The following is a 21,013-nucleotide window of genomic DNA, read 5'->3' on the forward strand; positions in this document are numbered from 1 at the left end:
ACACATAAAACCCTGTAGTGTCTAAAATACATTTTGCTCGTCACACAGCTGAACTGGGAGACTACAATCCTGATGATCACAAGCATGGCTACCTGGCTGACATGAGATTAGTGCCTCATCAAACGGAAGAGCTGGAGGAAAAGATTGCTGAGCTGCACAAGCTGCACAAGTACGTATGATAGCCGGCATCATCGTCTTCACCTACGAAAGATTTCAGCAATGTCATACAAGTTTTAAACAGCAACGATGTTGCATTGTCATAGCAAAATTGAAGCCAGTCAGTTCTAAAGGCTTATGTGCTCAGTATTAACCTTGAGACTAACATCTGTTTTGTGCTATTCACCTGAAAGCCATCAGCAATATACACTGGCATTCCAGGTAGTTTTTTAACAGAGGCTTTGCGGGAAAGGGATATGTGGAATGTTAATGGCATCTTGCTACATGTTTGGGGATGAACATCTCAATAGTAGTGCATGTCTGAACCTACTAAATGCACTTCCTTTGAGCACTGCCAAGCTTCAGTTTTTCCTTTTGCAACATGTGTCATTTAATAATGTTTTTATGAGCCAATGAGTTAACATAGTTTAATTAAACAGTTTCTGTTTGTGGTAAGCGCACATTTTCGGTCTGTCACTGCAAATGTTTAGTCGACAAAAATAGTCATTCATTTCTACTTGACTGTCTTTGTTAAGAATTACTCAAAATTTATGCTGAAGCACCTGCAATAGGCTAGTGGCGGCACCACCTGCTGGAATGTTTTATAGAAGGGACACAGCCCTGGCTGCATTCTTTCCTCTGCTGATTGCTTTTAGCAGGAAAGCAGTAAGATAATGAGACATGACAAAACTACAAACAGCAGCTGCAGCAGACACCTGCTTCTTGAACAAAAAGCTTGTGGCCTCCATGTAAAAAGTTAGAAGTTCAATAACTAATATTATTTGTTGCCTCAGTTTGATGTTCGTGCTGAAATCAGCCAGCGTGTCACCACATTTCAGAATGCCTTTGGAATTACTGTCACCAGCTTTTTTAAAATATCGAACTTTACATTTTTGTGTACTCCATGTTTGTCAACATGGGTGAAAAGTTTTCTATTAAAAGAATATGGTGCATGCCAGTGCTGTTCTCAAATAACCTCATGTCCCGTTACTGCTGTTTTTTACAGCGCAACTCGTGAACTAACTAGTCCAAATGCCTACTCTTCAACTGCTTTCCATTTTTCTCACAGGAAAACAAGACAAAACACCATGTAGTGTAAATTTTACTCATTAGGGTTATTATCAGTATTACTGACAGTATGAATATTATCACTGACAGCATTGGTGATGATCGTGACGATGAGCAGTGATGCCATCATTGACTTTTGCTTTGTGCATGTTACCTAATTTTGCCATTCACATCTGGTGGGGTGCCTGCTAAATAGTAATCCTGCTTAATCCTGAGGCGGCGTTGTTGCAGGAGTGGAAAAGTGCGACCTTATATATAAAACAGGCAGTGGTGAAGTTTACTTGCGCACGTTGCACAAGCCATGTTTTAGAGTGCCGCTTTTTGGCACCCGTTCCTGGGTTGGGCGTCGGCGCTCCTCAGCATATCTGCGCAAATGCGCTCGTGCCACTGCTCACACGTTCATCATCGCCTTCTTCCACAGCTGGCTCCAAAGCTGCTCATCATACTGCATGCCCATACTGCCCCTCCCTCTGCGAAGGCGATGGTGGCACTAGCTCACTGCCAGTCGGTGTGGTGATTTTGGTCTCAAATTCCTTGCCTCAATATATTGCGAAATGAAAACACGTATTCAGCTGCATTCAAATTTCGCATTATGGAGTGTTGTAATCATGGGACTTTTTTTTTTGCATTTGAGCTATATTTCACAGTTGCTAGCCTCAGTCCGAGCATTAATTGTGCTTAAAGTGATTCATATTACAAAAAAAAAAAATTAATCTGTCGTGTTTAAAAACAGAAATGATAAGGAAGGCTCTTCGGTGTATTTTGTGGATCCGGCCAGAGAAACAAGAAACTAGCCTTCTCTGAATTTAAGATCTCCTCTTTCTGGGAACTGTTACACCTTAATCACATTTCATCTTTTTAAATTGCCATTTCTCACACTTCAGAGGCCAGAATTCAGCAGACGCAGAGTTCAACTTCCTCGAGCACGCAAAGAGGTTGGACATGTACGGTGTGGATTTGCACAAGGCAAGGGTAAGGGTAAGGAACGTTTGCATGTTTGTATTGCATGTTCTGTGGGTTAGCAGTATATGTGTTTGCTTGATTGTGCCTGTATGTTGTAGCCACCCACGTTTTTATCACGAAAGATGGCAACACCCTAGTAGGTGGTCATGCACTCATGCATCGCAGTGCAATACTGAGATGAAATAGGCTTACCTTTACGTGCTGTTATCCCCTGTACAGGCTACATGCATGCACCAAGTCCTGGCTCTTCATTAGAGTATAAGTTTTTGTGTTATTGAAAGGGCATGATTTTATTTGATTTTGATTGATTTTGCTGCATGGAGCACGGAATCTGTGGAGTTTATGAGCATGAAGTGTTTGATGCAACAGATGATGTGACAGTTATGGATGCAATGAAGTCATACAGCTCGTAATATAGAGCATTCTTTTACTGACTAGTGCAATAGTCGAGGAATGAAATAGTACCTCTGCGTCATTGAACTGCGCTGATTATGGCTATAAATTTTCGCTGTCTATGCTTGAAAGGCTTGTTCACACCACCTGAATGTTTTAGTACCTTAACATTGAGGACAAATGAAACGTCATTTTGAGCTGAACTTACAAGTCTATTTAATAATGGCAGCCGGGCACCTCCCTGCCCTTTAGAACAAGGATAAAGCACATGCAAAAAGTTTTGCTGCTTAATGTCCTGAAACTATGCAATGGATTATGCGGGACATTGTAGTGAAAGGCTCTGAGCCAATTTTGACCACCTGTTGTTTTTTATAAGCACCAAAAGCATGGCACCTGGGCATTTTTGCATTTCGCCCCATCGGGTCAGGTACCACAGCTGGGAATCGAACCCACGACCTACCCACCATGGTTGCTTAATGGCTATAGTGCTGGGCTGCTAAGCAAGAGGTTGCAGGATCGAATCCCGGCCATGGCAGCTGCATTTCGATGGAGGGCGAAATGCAAAAACACTAATGTAAGGGGAAAATGCGAAAACACCCATGTACTACTTAGATTTAGGTGCACGTTAAAGAACCCCAAGTGGTCAAAATTTCCAGAGTCCCCCACCACAGCATGCCTCATAATCAGATTGTGGTTTTGGAACGTAAAGCCCCAAAATTTGATTTTTTTTTTTTTTTTTTAATTCATGATCTAGTGCTCAGCAGCACAGCAGCACTGCCGTTGAGCCACAGTGGTGGGTCATACATGCTTAAATGCTTTGATTAAAATTTTTCAACTGTGCAGAGCTGTGCAGTATGGAGCTGTCTATAATAAAAGGTCATCGCCTCCTTTCTAGAATTTTTATTAGGCATTGCTATGAGGTCCCTGTCTTATGGAACTTAAATATGAGCATGTTGAACTTTACCTATTATTGTATGGAACACCTTGGGGGCAATGTACACAAAGTATTTTATGCCATTTCAGTAGGCTGTGTTACCAATAGCTGTGGAACTTCATAATTAATGTCGTGTCTGGAAGGATAATTGCTGTCATTCGTAGCTATGATATTAATCTAATTTGTTATTTGCTTGCTGTGACCCAGAAGCATTAAATGACATTTGTGATTGAGTGAGTTCAGGGAACTCATTTGCAGTTGCCATCAGATGGTACTCATGGAATCAGTTATGAAGTAGTAATGACCGAGAAAGAACGCAGTGATAAATTATCCGATTGAGAAAAGAAACCGCTGCCTTTATAAAAATGTTATAAAATGCTTGTTCATCTCTGCCGCCAGAAATAGTGCTTCAATATACTGCCACCAATTTTCATTGTTGCTGAGCAGCACCTCACATAAATGGCCAATAAGCTTTGACATGTTGCTGTCGCTGGCCACATGTTTGATGTGTCTTTATTTTATTTCCTTCATGTAGTTCCTTTCTGTTCAGATATATCTATATCTATCTAGGTATATATATATATATATATATATATATATATATATACATACATACACACACTCAGAGATTGATATAACTAACAAAAGTATAGCAAATTATCTAAGTGTTGCTGACATCAGCATGCTTATAACGACGAACATCATATAACAAAGGTATTTTTACATATATGTACTGTGCCATTTACTCTCATATTCATGTTGTCTTCCCAATAATTTGAAGTTTTGTGACTATGCTGATAATATTTAGTGACATGTTATTCATAATACGAAGCAAAAAAATTCATTGAGCCAGGGCAAACTGTGGGCTCTATGAGCATTGTGAATATGTATGGGGCTATGTTAAAAATGTTGCAGTTCCCACAAGGCCATTGGCATCTCTCAAGAACTGCATCTGCTGCTGAATTGACATTCTATTGTGTTGATATGCTGAGCTCCACAAGAAGGCAGTAACTTCTGCTTGCTCATAATCTTAAGGAAAATACATCTTTGTGATAAGCATTTCAACATCAAATTAGACCAATGTTTTTGAAATGTTTAATGATTTGTTCTGCTGCTTTGTATTACTGTTTGGCTTCAAAGGGACAGTTGTAGTTAGTTCAAAAGTTGTCACGTCTTGTCATGAGTGTACTAAGAAATTTAAGGTCTCACTGAATATTTTTTGACATTTTGTGCCAACCTGATGAAACTAAAGATAAACTTGGCACCGACCACAGGAAGTGTCAAAGCGTGATGCATCATGCAAATGCCAGTCTCTTTTCATGAAAATGACTCCACTTTGCAGAATATTACAGAACTCATTTGCATATTCAATGCTAGTTCTGCCTGGTATAGCATTGATGACATCAAATTATATGGTGCACTTTTAATGCCGTGCAATGGTCAAAAAGGCATCCTGTTGCCATGGGTCCTTTGGAAACATACCTACTACCAAGTTGGCTTTTCTGAACGTGCACTGTCCAAGATATGGCGACAAAAACTTCACTAGATTGCGGACTAATGTTGAGTTGTTGCTTAGTTTTTTGCTTTTTCTTGCATTTCTTGACACCATACATATTTGGCTCTGGAAAGCAAAAACAGTGCACCAGATGTCCAGAAATCACCATTTTGGTTATTTGAGCACTGCGAGAAATCTAGCTTAGCATTTTTTATAACGAGTCTAATCGGCCCATTGTTTAGCACTTATAATTGCTTACTGAGCCTAGTAACTTTTGTTGTAAGCTGTGTAACTTCTATTTTTCTCTACGCAGGACTCTACACAAGCTGAGATTCAGCTTGGCGTGACGTCCTATGGTCTCGTAGTGTTTCAGAACAACATACGCATCAACACCTTCTCCTGGTGAGACACTTGACGTTTATTCAAAATTAGCTGTAATTCTCCTTTTCTTTTCCTCTTGCACAATGTCGTCGTATCATTTGCCTTTCTTATTCTCTCCCAGGGCAAAGATAGTGAAGATCTCATTCAAGAGAAAACAGTTCTTTATTCAGTTGAGAAGAGAAGGGGTAAGTATTCTGCACTTTTTTTTTCCCCATTGGGTAACTACAAAAGTATGCCGTGTTACAGCATATATATAAGTTGCACTTTGCATTTTTCCTAGGTATTTTTGCAAGGAAACGTCTTTATCTAAACCTGTCTTTCAGCATGCTCGCTTAAGGCCTATGCAATAAAGGGAAGTAGAATATTGACATGTGTATGCTGTTTTATTTTTTTCTAGTGACCATTTCTTGCTGGGTAACCATTGCCACAAAATTATTGTCTGGCACAAGATATGCCTACATGTATCGAAATTTCGCCAAATGTTGTCACCAATGCCATAGCAAGAGAACCTTGTGTAACAAATAGGGCTGTGCATTTTAGAATTGACATGAGCACCAGCGACTACACCGGGAGTCATATATAAATAGCCAATGCCCTGGCCTGTAGATCGCATTCCAATGACCAACGACTGTGTTCGGTGCTATCATTGTGCTTTGAGTGGTACTTGTATTTCTTGGCACAAGTATGCTTAATTAAGAGTCAGATTTGTGACTCAAATTTGGGCACTGTATAGTTATGCACCATCACTACAACACAACATTGTTGAGTGTTTTTTCTGCTGCATCTCGTGTCACACAGACTGAAAGCTACGACAATCTCCTCGGCTTCAACATGCTCAGCTACCGATCATGCAAGAACCTGTGGAAATCGTGTGTGGAGCACCACACCTTCTTTCGCCTGAACTTGCCCCGTCCAACCACCAAGCGGTTTCTCTTCAGCCTCGGTTCCAAGTTCAGATACAGGTATGGGAGCACTGACAAGCATTTATTTATCCTTGGTGTTACAAACCAGGTGACACGTCATCAACATTTTTGTGTTCGAATCTCGGCTGTACTGAGCTTTGGTTTGTTGTTGTCTTTGAAAAGATTTTCGAATGTTGTGACAATAAAATAGTCTTTAACGAGCTGTACAAGTATTATGACGGTGAAAGTTCTTGTGGGCGAGCATGTTTCTGGGTAGGCATAAGATCTACACAAGGAACACGTGTTTCTGAATAAGGTTGTTGGGCGTACTAAGATGTTTGTTTTTGTGCTGGGTTTACATTTTGTGAAGCATTATTCAAAGCAGGAGGGGTATGACATGTATAGTAGCATGTTACATTCACACTTGCACATTTGTTGTGATTGTTGTTTGCAGATTAGGTCCTTCTTTTCACATTTGACACTCCTGTGCAGTTTACTCTGCCGCATGTCTGGCCTGCTGTCGATATTGAAAGTTGTTTACCACTTTCAACATCTCTGCCTTGCCCCTTTGTACATAATTAAATTTTCATGAAGATAGAGGATTGTGTTTGTAGTTGTGCACTTTAGAATGTACGAATTTGAATGGACAGGGAATTCAATTTGTGTCTCGGGATGTGTGTTTATAACGAAAAAAAAAAAAAACAGCTTTCCCATTTACTCATTCTGTTTCTTGTCTTCATTGCTTGACTACCTATATATTCTTTCTTTACTTTCTTCAAAAAATAGATTTTGTAAATAAGCAGTGGTTTCGTTCTAGTTTTTTCTTCAGTCAACATATATGGTGTTTCAAGAGCCGTCATGCTGGACCTGTGAAAATATAGTGTACGAAACAGTAAGGAACTTTTGCAAATAAGACCCAACCAGTCAATCCTGGCTTGTGCAGAAGGACATTCGTGCTACACTGTTCATACGGATTAATTGAAAGACCATCATGAGGTTATCACAGGTTTACTACAAAGTATATGTAGGCACATGAGCGTCTTACAAAGCTCTACAGCTCATACCTTAACTTTACCATCCCTTTCTCTCCCTTTCTAGCGGCCGAACAGAATACCAGACACTTGAAGACATGAAGAAGAGGGGCCTAGATGACCGGCCTTTTCTCAGGTATTGGTCCCTTCCCATGTCATCTCTTTGTGCAAAACCTTCAATCTGAGAGCTGCTGAAAAAATGAGTAGGTGCTTATTTGAAGCACTGTGAAACCTTGTTAATTCGAAGTCTGCCGCACTATCTACAATCTTCAAATAAAAGTGGTTTTACGAATTACTTGAAAAGAACAAAAAAACCCTAGAAAAAGAAGGGCAAAACAGCTGGCACCAGCATGTAACATTCACTTTCTGTGTAGCAGGACTGCCCGAAGTTACATTGATGCAGATTGCCTTGTACAGTAGTTCGCTGCACTGAGGATCATGGGGTGCTATTCTTGCACAATTATTTTCAGATATAGTTTCACTGTCGCGAGAATCTGTGAAAATCACCGCTGGATGGGTTGAAGTATACGACTGACAGCACGCTGGGCACTGTGAGAAGATAATGAGCATGGCACAGTGCCTGAAACGCTGTCGGCCGTACACGCGAATGCATGCAGCTCTCAAAATATTCCAAGAGTGAAACTATCTCCAAAAACGATCGCTCGAGAACACTGTCCATGATCTCTAGCCTATTAATCATGCGCAGGGTCTCACAGTCACCTTATCTACACTCGGCAAAGCTGCAAACGAAATTCAGAGACTCGAAAATCGTCACTAAAGTGATCACACGAGTGGGCTCATTATCGTCTCTGCCATTGCCTACTGGCACTTTGCTGGTAAACTGCATCTACCACGTTAGCGTACGGTGCCTGCGTGTCTGCTTTCATGTTCAAGTAGCCGGTGAAGCCTAGTCGGCCTATTCCATCACCGTCCTTGTACAAGCATGGCGACACATGCTGCACAGCTGGCATTTACATGGGAAAACCCAGGAATTAAAAAGCAAGGCGAGTTCTTGTAGCGGGCGCAAACAGATGAAATTAATGCGCACCCGCCGCGTGACATAAGCGCTTCATACAGCTGTACAGATTATCAGTGCCCACATCGCAGAATTTGGGGTCTGAACCGCAGTCCTGGCAATAGTTATTTCAGATCCGATCACTAAGGTCATGCATAGATGTACTGAAAGCATCAGGAGCAATTACGCTATTGGATAACAGCAATTGCAGGAGCCGTAAGAACGGCATGGCCTCCATACTTCCATGATATGCGAAGCTGGAAGCGTGTTGCAGCATGGCGGCCTCGCAGGCCACTATGAGAAACTACGAATTATCTGGACGGACACACGGGCTTTTCAAGTTATCCAGTATAATTCACATTGCAAATTATGGCACTGTACAAATTCTACAATTAACAGAATTTTTGACAAAAAACACAAAATTGAATAGTCAAGGTTTTACTGTATACAGTAACCTCGATATATTGAACCCACATATGACGAATTGTTGTGTAGAACGAACAGCTTTAAAATCCTCTTGAAGACTTTTGCACATTATTTTTATTTTATATATTGAATTATCGAAATATCTAATATCAAACTTTTTTATGATCCCCTTCAGATTCGATATATCCGGGTTCCATTGTAGGTACTATTTTTGCATTGAGACCTTACGCAGTGCACTGTGGGTTTAGCGTGCAACATTAGCATTGCTTTTGACTGTAGCAGCCTGATGTGGGCAGTGGCTCATTAGGAGTTATGGCACGTTTAATACTGAGATGAGTGCCTTTTGTGTGATTACTGTCAATGCCTACAGTTTAATGGGCATCTTTATAAAGCACCAACTTCAAGCTTTGAACCCTTACATCCCCCCTTTTTTTTTTTGTTCTTCAGTTTTGTAAACATAGAAATTCTACTATCGCTAATCATGAAGGACCAAAATGAAATCCTAAAGCAACCTACAGGTCATTCTCAAGCCTCTTCTACAGGATGCTCTCAGTCTTCATAAGTTGAGTGCCTGCGTGACATAAGGAGCTGGCAGTGTAGGTTTAACTATATTTATCACATGCATTTCCCACATATCTTTCAAACACTGTTCATGAATTCCATCATCCTGTCAGGATGTCTACCATCAGGGAAAACCTGAAATTTTCAGGGAATTAGGTTAGGTCTAGAAAACTTGGGGAGAAGACGGGCAATTTTCACCCAGGTTGCTTGGAATCAAGGAAATTGGTATCTGTAGTTGCATGCCAGAAGGAAGCAGCACACATGGGGTGGGCAGAGTTTGGAAGGTAGGCAAAGAAAGCTTTGCTTTAAAACCATGCTGCAAACATACTGCTAGAAATTAGTGCAAGTGTTTGTGGATTCTATTTTTCTGATGATGAGGAATTTCACAGAGTACTCCAAAAAAGAAAGCACAATGTTTTAATTTCTAATGCTCCCTACAGACAGTTTCTTGGATGGTATTTCAACCAAAGAAATGCCTCTTGGAATATATTGGCAAGTAAGCACCAAGTAACTGGATGCTCTACTATGGTTTTGCCCCATTGGCATACTACGAGAACACCCACCTTGGCTTGCACATCCTGTACATTTAGTGTACATGTTAAGCTACATTACACTACCTCGAAGCTTCATATTAATGCTCTGCTGAAATTTCAGTTCATTGCCAAAAATTCCACCTATCTGTATATATATTGAAGACACTGTCATGCATTTCATTATTTCATTAAAGATATTCCAGCAGCCATAATTGGCACACCACAACTAGCTTTTGCAACACTATTGCTACACAGGCAAGCTTAATGACATTACTCTTCTAATATGCCTTGACTACAAATGCCGTTTGCACCATACAATGTGTATAAGTTAAAATAAAACTTGATGTCATTATTAGGCTACTGAAGCTCAGCAAGATTCCAGTCATATGCCATTCGCATCCGGGTTTCATCAACAGGCACTACAATTTCATCGCAGGTTAGCCAAAGGACTTTTGCAGCTGGCACTGAGTTGGCTGCGCTGCGAGCAGCTTTAGCCTGCTTCTTAGAAGAGCTAACAGTCATCAAATGCCTTTGCAGACAGTTTTAAAGGTTTAACCACAGTACAATAGAGCTGAAGGTTTAGCAAGCTGGTTCAGGTTCATCATCACAAAGCTACACTCAAGACGATTCAAGAACAGAAAGAAAGAAAGGTGAAAAATGAGGTACCGATTCATAGCTAGAGATGACACTAAAAAGTGACAATGCATGTACAAACATCTACCACATGGTGCTAAACAAACAACAGCCTACAAGACGGCCAACGGCCAGTACCCAGTACCCTACAACGGCCAGTACCCAGTAAAACAGTCACTACAGCTTATCTAAAAGCTCTACTTCTTTCTCTGTGAGCGCAACGGAAGGTTGACTGGTGCCCATATCCTGATTTTTAATTGTGCAGAGAGCTTGAGCGATTTCACTTTTAACTTAACACAGCATTCAGAGAAAATTTTCATTTCAATCAATCAATCAATCACTCAATCTTTATTGATAAGTCACTAGGAAAAGATACAAACTATCTGTACTTCAGTCAATGTTGGGTTGCACAAACACGCCATGCAATGAAGGGGCAAGTGGGAATGTGTGTTATTTTAAATCGAAGCTTTCTTTGGCTCTACCTTCGACTTTGCCACTGCTTCTGCTGCTGTGGCTGCTGCTGTCTGGCACACCCCGTTGGGGAGTGGTTCAGAACATGTGTATACATGACAGGAGTGAGTCAGAGAGGGAAGGCGATGGGAAAAACTCCACATTTGGACCCCACCACATCGAATGTGCACAATGCCTTCTGCAGCTCCCTGGGCATCATTACGTTAGCCTCTTTACAGCTGTAATTATCTGTGACCCCCGCAAAAGAATTGCAGAAACTGCACCGCTTTCCGCTCTACTAAGGTGCAAGTCCAGAGGGAATGTAGATAGAACTGTAGAGAGGAGGTAGTAAAAGAGGCAGTTCCTGTACAAGGGGAATGGGGAACAAAAGTTACCTGAAAAGGGCAATGAAACCCTGCTGCTATACGACATGCTGCCATGGGTAAACTGGATAAGCTTAAGCTCAAGGTACAGTATGGCACATTCCTGCTCTTTCTGAAAAATAAACACTATGCAAGTATGTCAAGCGGACAAATTACGCAGGGCGCGCAGAAGCAGAGGCACATTAATTAGAGTGCACCACAGGGTCCAGGCGACACTACGGAAGCGGTCAACCATCAAATCAACACTTCTGTGCCCACCGCAGTAGCTTTGCAGCTGTGGCACTGCTCAAGGTTGCGGATTTGATCCCTACCATGGCAGCCACATTTCGATGGGGGCGAAATCGAAAACGCACATGCACTTTGATTTTGGGACACGATAAAGAACATCACGTTGTCAAAATTAATCCAGAGTCCGCCACTACGGCTTGCCTCATATCCGATTGTGGTTTTGGCACGTACAGCCCCATAATCCAATCCAAATTTAATACTTCTTCCACGATTCGATGTGCCATGTGAAGGAATGGCAATGCTCAACCCTTTCAGAGGTTGTGAAATATGGCGCACAACGACCCCTCAAGCAAACACCTGTCCCTGTGTGTTCTGTGTACTACGTAGACAAACAGCAGTGGTGAATTCAAGGTAACGTTGAACGTCAACGCATCACTCTCATGTTAGACTACACGTTGAAGAAATTAAGCTTTCGCCGCCAGCATCACCGCTAATTATTGTCAAGTCAAAGCAGCCAGCACAGAAAGCTTCGTTTACATCAATTCCCACAATGCTTGGGATCTGCATAATTTTTCCATGTGTATTTTTCAATGTCACTTCAGCTCTTCGTTTTTAGCCATTGGTCCATCTACCATCTGGTGTAAACCTTCTTGCAGCACGTATGCAGGCTGTACACACCACCAGTATTTCAGTGTACTAACTGAGAGGAGTGTTTTATGGGGAAGCACTTCTCTCTACAGATGCCTTCAGTCTCGCTTTGTCTTTGGCCTTCAGGGCAAATTCTGCTCAGCTGCAGATTCTGATGCAGGAGAAAGAAATATCACACCAATGCCACACTATTTCCCCACACTCTCCAGTCCATGCAACATTCTATCGCTGTACAGGGCTTCAGTTGTTTTTTTTATCTTCATTCTTCATAAGTTTCTCTCCAGACTTTACCCACATTGTCACATTTTCACATGTACACAGATTGACATGATGGGTGTAGCCAGAACTTCTTAGTATTTTGGCCTGGGACCTTAGAGAAAGCGAGCACTGATATTTCTCGACAGCCAACAGAATCTAGCCTATGCAAACCTTGACCCCACATTCCCACACGGTTGTACAATAGATGGCAGTGATCTGAATACTCCACAGGCTAGCTAGCTTAACGTGTGTAAAGTAACAATGTAAAGTAACAATGCAAGTGCATAGCAGCAGTTGTGATAGCAGCAGTTGTGCTAGTAATATTTGTTTAAGTTGTTCGTGTTAGCATAACCTAACAAATTGGTAAGTAGTACTGTATCCTCCTCCAAGACATGTTGCAGGGCCCAAGCCAGCAGCTAACACTTCAGTTGAGATGTACAGTCTTAATCAAAAGTATATGGGCTACATTGCCTGTGACTGTGAGGCTGGCTACATGCTGTTTAGAGAGCTTCTGCAATGCAGCGTAAGTTCCACTGCCCTGGGGAATGAAAATAACTTTTGTACTCTTCATTCAGAGGTAGTGAGTGTTAGAAAAGCCACAGGAACTGCACTGCACAATCGAAAGCCATACCAGTATAGTAGACTTCTGTTAATTCGGCTCCAGTTAATTTAATTTCTTGGTTAATTCGATACAGACTTAAGGTCTAGAAAATCGCCCATACATTTCTGTGGGCCCTAACTTGCGTTATTTTGATCGCAGAATTGGCTTTCGCCAAATAATTCAAGCTTGACTGGTCAGCTTCGCCGCAATATAGTAATGGTATGCGGTGAAGCATGCCAAGAAGAGAAAGGGGCCACTGTTATAGGACATATGCGCGTTTCTTAATTGTACGCGCATGCACGCGCCTTGTCCGGTCACAGTACGAGTACCTAGACGCTAAGTAAGCATACTGGCAGCCATTCAGGGCTGTTTCTGGCGTTTCTGTGGTGATTTGAGCCCTCGTTTTATTACCATTACCATTACGAGGCCTAGTACGCGTTCCATAATTATATACGCGCGCACACGCCGTGCAACGAGAATCGCAGAAAAACCAACTCTGTTTTGGAAAAGATAGCGAAAAGGAAGGCGGTAAGACGAAAAATTCCGAAAGTCGAGGGTACATTTAGGCCCAACAAAAAAAAATTACCGACGATTACGTTACTTCCTAATGCGAAATTTGAGCGCAGCAAATAAGCTGTTTCACCGTTTGCGAGCCTTTGTTTGCGTTTGGCCTCGGCCTCGGCCGCGCGAACGGTAGAGTCTTCTCTGCGACGGCGATGAGCTTCTGCTTCAGCCTCGCTTACTGCTGGTTGCTCTCGACGGCGGCGATGAGCCTCCGCTTCGGCGGTGCGAACGGCAGGGTCTTCTCGGCGGCGGCGATGAGCTTCTGCTTCAGCCTCGCTTACTGCTGGTTGCTCTCGACGGCGGCGATGAGCCTCCGCTTCGGCGGCGCGAACTGCAGGGTCTTCTCGGCGGCGGCGATGAGCTTCTGCTTCAGCCTCGCTTACTGCTGGTTGCTCTCGACGGCGGCGATGAGCCTCCGCTTCGGCGGCGCGAACGGCAGGGTCTTCTCGGCGGCGGCGCTTAGCCTCTGCTTCGGCGACGCGTACTCCTGGATCATCTCGACGGCGGCGACGGTAAGCTTCTGCTTCGGCGGCACGCACCTCTGGATTCTGACGGCGACGGCGCTGGGCCTCTGCTCTGGCAGCTCGTTTAGCAGCAGCAGCAGCAGCAGCAGACGGAGGACTTCCATCGGTCGTCTCGCTCATGGCTCAGAAAGAACTGGCAGATAATTTCGCAGTGGCGAACGGCAGCGGCAATTTCGGCTCGGGCGGTGCACATATACAGATCCGCCGCCACCGATCTGGCTCTCTGATTGCCACCGCACAGGGCGAACGGCAGCGGCAATTTCGGCTCGGGCGGTGCACATATACAGATCCGCCGCCACCGATCTGGCTCTCTGATTGCCACCGCACAGGGGTTGCATTGGAGGAGGAGCGAAGAAAGGAATTAAGTTCGAGCCGGCGCTTTGACAACCGGAGACTCGCAGGAAGAGGGGGGAGGGGGGCGGCGTGTACACCCAGCGGCAAACGATGGGGGCAGAAGCGCGCGCAGCAAGCGGACAACACGATAAAGGGAGGAGGGAAGAGATAGCAGCGACTGACTGATGCCGCTGACGCCGATAGTGAGTCAACCCCAGCTGCGGAGTTGGTTTCAGGGACAACGCCGCCGATGCCGACACAAACAATATGATACCCTCGCTTCCGCAGCGCTAAGAACCAGGTCTAGCCGTGGGAAGGTGGTCACGTATTCGTCGACGTGCCGGGGCCTACGTGAAATAACCGGCGCGTCGGCAACTGAAGAGCACCCTATCCGCCACACAAGAACAGGGGGGGGGGGGGACCCTTTCCTCCTCTTTCTGCATGGCGGCGACGGTGTTCTATGCAGTCACGTTATCTTGACTCTCTAGCGGCGTCAGCGGCATCCAGCGGTATCAGTCGGTCGCTGCTAGCACTGGGGGGATGAAAGGGGGGCGGAGCTGGTTACGAGGCCGACGACAACGCCGACGACGACGCGAAACCCAGGAACGGACGCCAAAGAGCTGCGCTCTAAAAGCAGTGGTCGATCTAAAACTCTGAAAACTTATCAGGCGTCTCGGTGCTCGAAATCTGACTGGCGACGGCGCATGTTGCGTGTGTAAATTAATGAACACGTGCTATGTCCCATTACAGTGGCACCATTCTTTGCTTGATATGCTTCACACCACAACATGTCTGTGCTGTGGCAAAGCTAACTTGAAAGGGGCATCGGGTCTGGTCATGTTGAGCCAACTAGCGCAGCGCATAAAATGCACAGTCACGATGATGTCCGCTAAGAATTGCATCGCTACGCGCTGCGGAAAGGGCTGAAATTTCAAACTAAACGCCGTTTGCCCTTCTCCTCTGTTCTCCTCGCGATGGCCGCGCTCCACAACGCGGACGACGTACATCAGCAAGGGCCCCTATGTGTACATGTATATGCGCGACGTCGCTCGTAGTGACCCGTGACACTTCGAGAATTATTCAAGGCAACATCTAGCATTTGTGTGAGCTGTTGCTTCAGTAGACGAATGAAAATTTAGAGAAATAATAAAACACACAAACCGAATATCTGCGTGTTTTTGTTTTACTTCGCACTGCAGCAAGAGAGACATACTTTCGTTTCGTTTGCTTGTTTCCACGTCGTGAAGTGGCGCGCGCTGAGAGTTAAACTATGTCATTTTCTACCGTGTTCCAGTGCGGGATCATTCTCTGTGATGCGCTTACACTGACTGATTTATACTGCTAGTCAGGTGTTCTTGTGCACAGTGAGCAAAATCATGCACTGTGGGAAACGAGACAAACGCAACAGTTCACGCGCGTGACCTTCAGCGGAAGTGCGCTGTGCATCAAAAGAGCGCAAGAAAAAAGAAAATAGAAAGAAGGCTACCCCGTGATGTATGTGTCATCCGGCTCAGGTATGGGGCAACGCAGGGAAGGAATTCCGCTTGGGAAGGCTAGACGGGGCAAGGGGAGAGAGTGTCCTTGTTGGCACTGATGCTTGCCTCCTGAAATCATGGGTTCGCGGCACTGAAATATTTCTATCTCGCCTATTAAGGAACCAATTTGAAAATTTTTTGCACTAGAACGCTCCAAAGAGAGCATGTAACAACTTCCAATTTATAACCAAAATTTCCTATGTGGCCTGGTGAGGGGCCCTCTAAAGGTGAATACTCTCAAGTGAATCAATGGCATGCTTTGGGGTATTTTCTGTCTTTTGTTTAATTTGACCCACCAGATAATTTGACCGGTTACGCTGGTCCCGTCATGGTCGAATCAATGGAAATTCACTGTATTTGGGGATGGGGCAGAGTAGCTCATTTTCCTTTGACAAATGTTATACAAATCTGACTCAAAGATTGTTGTAAAAAGTGTTGCAGCACTTAGTTGCTTCTTTTCCACGTATATCATAGTGATAAGATGCCATTGTATTCGCTTACCCGGATCACTTTTGTTTATTACTTGTGTTTCTGTCCATGCTGACACATACTTCTTTATTGTATTGATTGTCAGCTTAAAGTTGATACTGCTCTTCGCTTTTGTACTGCAGGCTTTTGTTACAGCATTCTTAAGAGTGACCTGATTTACCTGTGACCTTCTCCCGTAAACCTCTCCTATATTATCAAATATTATAAAATATTTTTGTATCGTATTGTGTGGCATTGGTATCCTCTGAGACGATGGAGAGCGCATCAAGCTACCTGTTGTAACGGAAATGATTAAGCCTATAAACGTCTGTTCCCTCGTAAAGTTCAACATCAACCATTCCAAAATGGTAGTCATGGTTTACTAGCCTGCGGAATACATTGCTTACAAACTATCGTATAAAACAATTCTACATTGATAGTGTAAAACCAATACTGTGGCATGGTCATGCTGTGCGATGTATGTATTAATGTGTTTTATGCATCTTAGAAAATGTGAAAGCCTTTCATACTGTTATTCTTTTGCTACCAAACTGCTTTAACAGGTGTTTAACCAACAACATTTTACATTAGGCTTCTCATTTCAATAAGACATTATCATAAGTTCTTAAATCTAGTACTACTACTACTACTTTCCCCTATGTTGTCCTTGGCGTCAATGTTTGTTGGCTTCTTATGATGTGACTAATAAAAATCGGGCCCCTCAGTTAACCCCCTTTCTTCTCGTTTAAATCTAGTACTGTCATTCAGGAATGTGGGAGGGCCTTCCAACTGTGCCTTGAGATTCAATACTAAATATTTGAAAGCAATTGAAGAAAACACATTTTGAAGGCACTGGCATATGGAAGGCAGTCAGCCAGCATAGAAAATAGTGAAATGCACCCCGTATTGTCAGTCATTCGTGTTCAAGACATGCCATGGTTCACTGATTGTATTTTGATGTCCTTTCCTACTGTTGGGATTACTGCAGGTCCCCCAGCAAGCGTTGCATCCGACAGACCGTGCCAACGCCCACAGATGCCCGCGACAAGCCGTCCAAAAGCCTGGCCCGAATGAACGGGACGTCCAGCGCACATGTGCGCCCCTACGACAGCTTCAGCCACAAAGTACAAATTTCCGGGCCCGAGTACCTGCCGCGCAAAGCCTGGGTCGACGGCGCTCTGTGAGTTTTGCACTGCCCACACCTGAATTACTTGCCCTAGGGGCACAGTGCTCACGAGGTCGTACAGGGAAGCTGACATATGGAGGAGAATATAAATAGAAATTACACAAATCTGAGAGAGGATTGGTGCCACCACTCAGCGGCGGCGAAAGCAGCAGACGTTGGGCGGACGTTGGGCGTCGGATCAAATGTCGGCCCACACACTTGTTTGTAATTTATACCTGCTGTGCGCATCTTGGAGCCTGTGCATAGAACTTGTCTGTCGAGCCCATCTATTTGTAAAGATTGAGAGTGTTCAGGATGCACAAATGATCTGAATTGCTTGCACATCGAGTTGCTACAACAAAAATGCAGCATCAAAGTGGCGGCAAGGATGGTGAATCGGAACAAGGAACTTGTGTAACACTGGGAAACTAGCCTCTGACATTTCGTTTCCTTTTTGTAGTGTTTGAATAGCACTTGACCACTAATAATGAAAATGTTTATTAAGTTTTAGCATGAAATAACATGAATAATTTAGCCGTAACGCAAAAGAAATGCAGTTGCGACATTCTTATAGGAATTTTATACAGCAGTTGATTATTTGCCAGTCAACTAAACTTAACAAAGAAATTCAGTTCGAAAACGGTCATTCTCCTCATCGCCTTCCTCTCTTTATCCTGTACGCAGGGATGCCCAAGCATTTACACCTGCCATTCCTCCCAAGATGATTCGATACGCTGACGACGACTCTCTTCCAGAGCTGATAATGGTCAGTGTCGCATGCATTCTTCATCTTTCCTTTTTCCTTTTGCAGTGGGTGCACTGAGGTTTGTCAAAGGCACGCTATGCACCATGTACACGTAATTGCGGCGTGGATTGCGGATGATGCATACATCTGTGTGTGTGAGTGCACATGCTGCATTGTGCTCCTGGGAATAGGCTGCCCCACTTCATGTTTTGCGTGGTCGCTGTTGTGGCAGCCGCCAGAGTGCGTTTCGGGAGTAATAGACCTTAAACCTAAGAACACTCTCTGGTGATAACTCATGCACTCCTCCACCTTTTCGGCCACCACCGTGGGCCACACTGCCGTCGCGTGACTCGGGAGCAGGCGGTCTGTTTTTTTGCACGCCACTCGTGCTTTTCCGGGAAGGGAGCCGTTATTCGTTTCTCGCAAGTTGCATCCTCCGGCGCTTTTCCGAGTGTAAATACCATATTTACTCGTGTAAGGCCCACCATCCTGTAAGGCCAGCCCGCACCCCCGCCTTCGGACTGTGAAAATGATATACAGTAAAACCTCGTTAAACCGTACTCGCTTAAGCAGTAGTTTCATTTTAAAAGTAGTAAAGTCAAATCCCCGACTCAGCGGCCATTGAACATAATGTGTTTTGTATCCACATAAACTGTACCAGCTTACTGCGTATGTATCGGTTAACACATAGTGTTTCCACTTTTCATCGCGCAAAGACGCCGGTGCGTCATCTCCATCGGGTTGCCCAGCAGAACAACAAGCCTCAGAGATTGGAACCATGGATCAGAACAACGGCCTCCAAGTGCCCTGTACGTTTGCGCGTGTAGCCACATCAACACCAACATCATTTCGACGCTTTGGCAGAGAGCGTTGTAGCGTCATGCAAACAAGGACTCTCATCGTGCCGAAACTCGGATAAAAAAAGACATCGGGTGGTTAGCATACAAGAAAAATTAGACATCGTTTGTGCTATCGAAAGTGACATGAAGTCGGCGCTGGCATGCAACAGGGATCTACTGTTGACTACGGTGTGTGGAATTTGGAATGCGAAGAAGCAGTTCCTCAGCAGCACTGCTGCAACCGCAAAGAGATGTTGGCTACAAGGTTCGACTTTTCGCCATCGTTGCCTCTGTTGTTGCTGAAGTGTTGCCTAGCGACAGTGATGAGGATGACACGGAAAGCGACAGCATGGGCGATTCAGGCCCGACAGTGGCAGAAGCTGCACGTTACGTCTGCCTCATGAATGCAGTCATTACGACGAGAGCAGCGCCCCGCAATGAAAAAGGCGCCCCGCGACATCGGCAGTGCTACCGCACCCGTGCATGGAGAATATGCAACGCCAACGAAGAATCTGCCATGCGAGTGTTTGCCGAGTAGAGGGGGCTGGCTGAAGAGCTGGCTCGCAGCTTCAGTAAGTTTGAGGCCACGGTCGTCACTTTTAGGCCACCACGGCATCAAATGAAAATAACACCTTTGTTGCGCAATGTGAATAAATACTGCATGTTCTTTCCCCTTTCATCACACTCTCTCTGAGTTCTGTGTTTGACAGGTCAGTGGGCGATCTCATGCTATTTCGGTTAAGCAGTACTACTGTTTAGTACATACTTTTTCCGAGCTCTGGTCAACTACAGCTTAGCGAGGTTTCACTGTATATTTCTTGAAAAAGTTCGGTCCACCGACCAAAACTTCTGGGTACATAAACCAAAGATAACCGTGAAGTTGTGCTTCTCATCTTTTTAAGTACACTTGGCCCATTGAAAAATCCAGTTAATACTATCTGTGTGTGCATGTGTGTGTGCGTGCACGTGTGTGCATTTCCAGCACTCGCTGGTTAATTTCCTCAAGCCACTACTAGATGACACCGGTTGTCCTGCTAGGGCAGCAATGTCAGGGCATTGCTTCCATGCACCCCTTGTAAAGGGGCTGGCCAGCACTGCATCATCATCGTCACGATGGCATATTATCGTCACCGTACCCTGGACCAAACGAAACCTACCAAACCGCAACCGCCATACCGCAACCTTGGTTGCCGACTCACCGACTGTTTGTAACAGTACACCACATCGGCGATCGGGCATGAGAACACTGGTATTGACAGCCATGTGCATGAAGCGGTGCATCGGTCTGTGTGCGATCAACCGGCAACTCCCGCAAACGCCTACGAAGTTTGTGTGTGTGCTTACTAAGCGAAACAGCGTACACTCGCACCTTACTATAAGCCTGTCCCGTGTAAGGCCCACACCCAGTAACAAATCTGAAAGAAACAGTGTGGGCCTTGCAGGAGTAAATACGGCCGTTCATCCAGGCACTAGCGAGTCTTACTCTTTCAACATCTGCTGCTGTGTTCATCTGTGATGTTGTGGCCCTTGCCCAGAAGAAAAAAAAAAATGGAGGAAGGAAGGATGTATAGGGCAACGTTACTATACTTGCGAACAGTTTTCTGTGGCTATGAAGGGAAAGCTTCATGGGCAGAGCTTCTGCCCATGCATTACTGCGCCAAGTAGTCCGCCAGCGTTTGACAGTGCTTTTGGTTGCTCGAAACAGGCGCAGAATCGGCGCAGCCTCCACTGCGACGGTTTCAAGTTTTCCTATAGACACGGAAGGGAAAAGTCACAAAATA

General features: G+C 44.4%; 1 protein-coding gene across 6 annotated transcripts in view; it reads left to right on the forward strand.

Moving 5' to 3' along the window:
• Ptpmeg (protein tyrosine phosphatase Meg) overlaps positions 1-21,013 on the forward strand; it is a 320,358-nt gene that overhangs the window by 180,121 nt on the left and 119,224 nt on the right. For 5 of the 6 annotated variants that reach the window (XM_055076238.1, XM_050187531.2, XM_050187532.3 and 2 more), the window contains 8 exons: positions 49-169; positions 2,109-2,202; positions 5,323-5,411; positions 5,512-5,575; positions 6,189-6,352; positions 7,391-7,459; positions 17,472-17,663; positions 18,333-18,414. In XM_055076238.1, coding sequence (XP_054932213.1) covers positions 49-169; positions 2,109-2,202; positions 5,323-5,411; positions 5,512-5,575; positions 6,189-6,352; positions 7,391-7,459; positions 17,472-17,663; positions 18,333-18,414 — 875 coding nt within the window. The remainder of the gene's footprint in view (positions 1-48; positions 170-2,108; positions 2,203-5,322; positions 5,412-5,511; positions 5,576-6,188; positions 6,353-7,390; positions 7,460-17,471; positions 17,664-18,332; positions 18,415-21,013) is intronic. The other variant, XM_050187530.3, reaches the window with a different exon arrangement.

This window comes from Dermacentor andersoni, chromosome 2 (genome assembly GCF_023375885.2).
Source record: "Dermacentor andersoni chromosome 2, qqDerAnde1_hic_scaffold, whole genome shotgun sequence".
Taxonomy (NCBI): Eukaryota; Metazoa; Arthropoda; class Arachnida; order Ixodida; family Ixodidae; genus Dermacentor; species Dermacentor andersoni.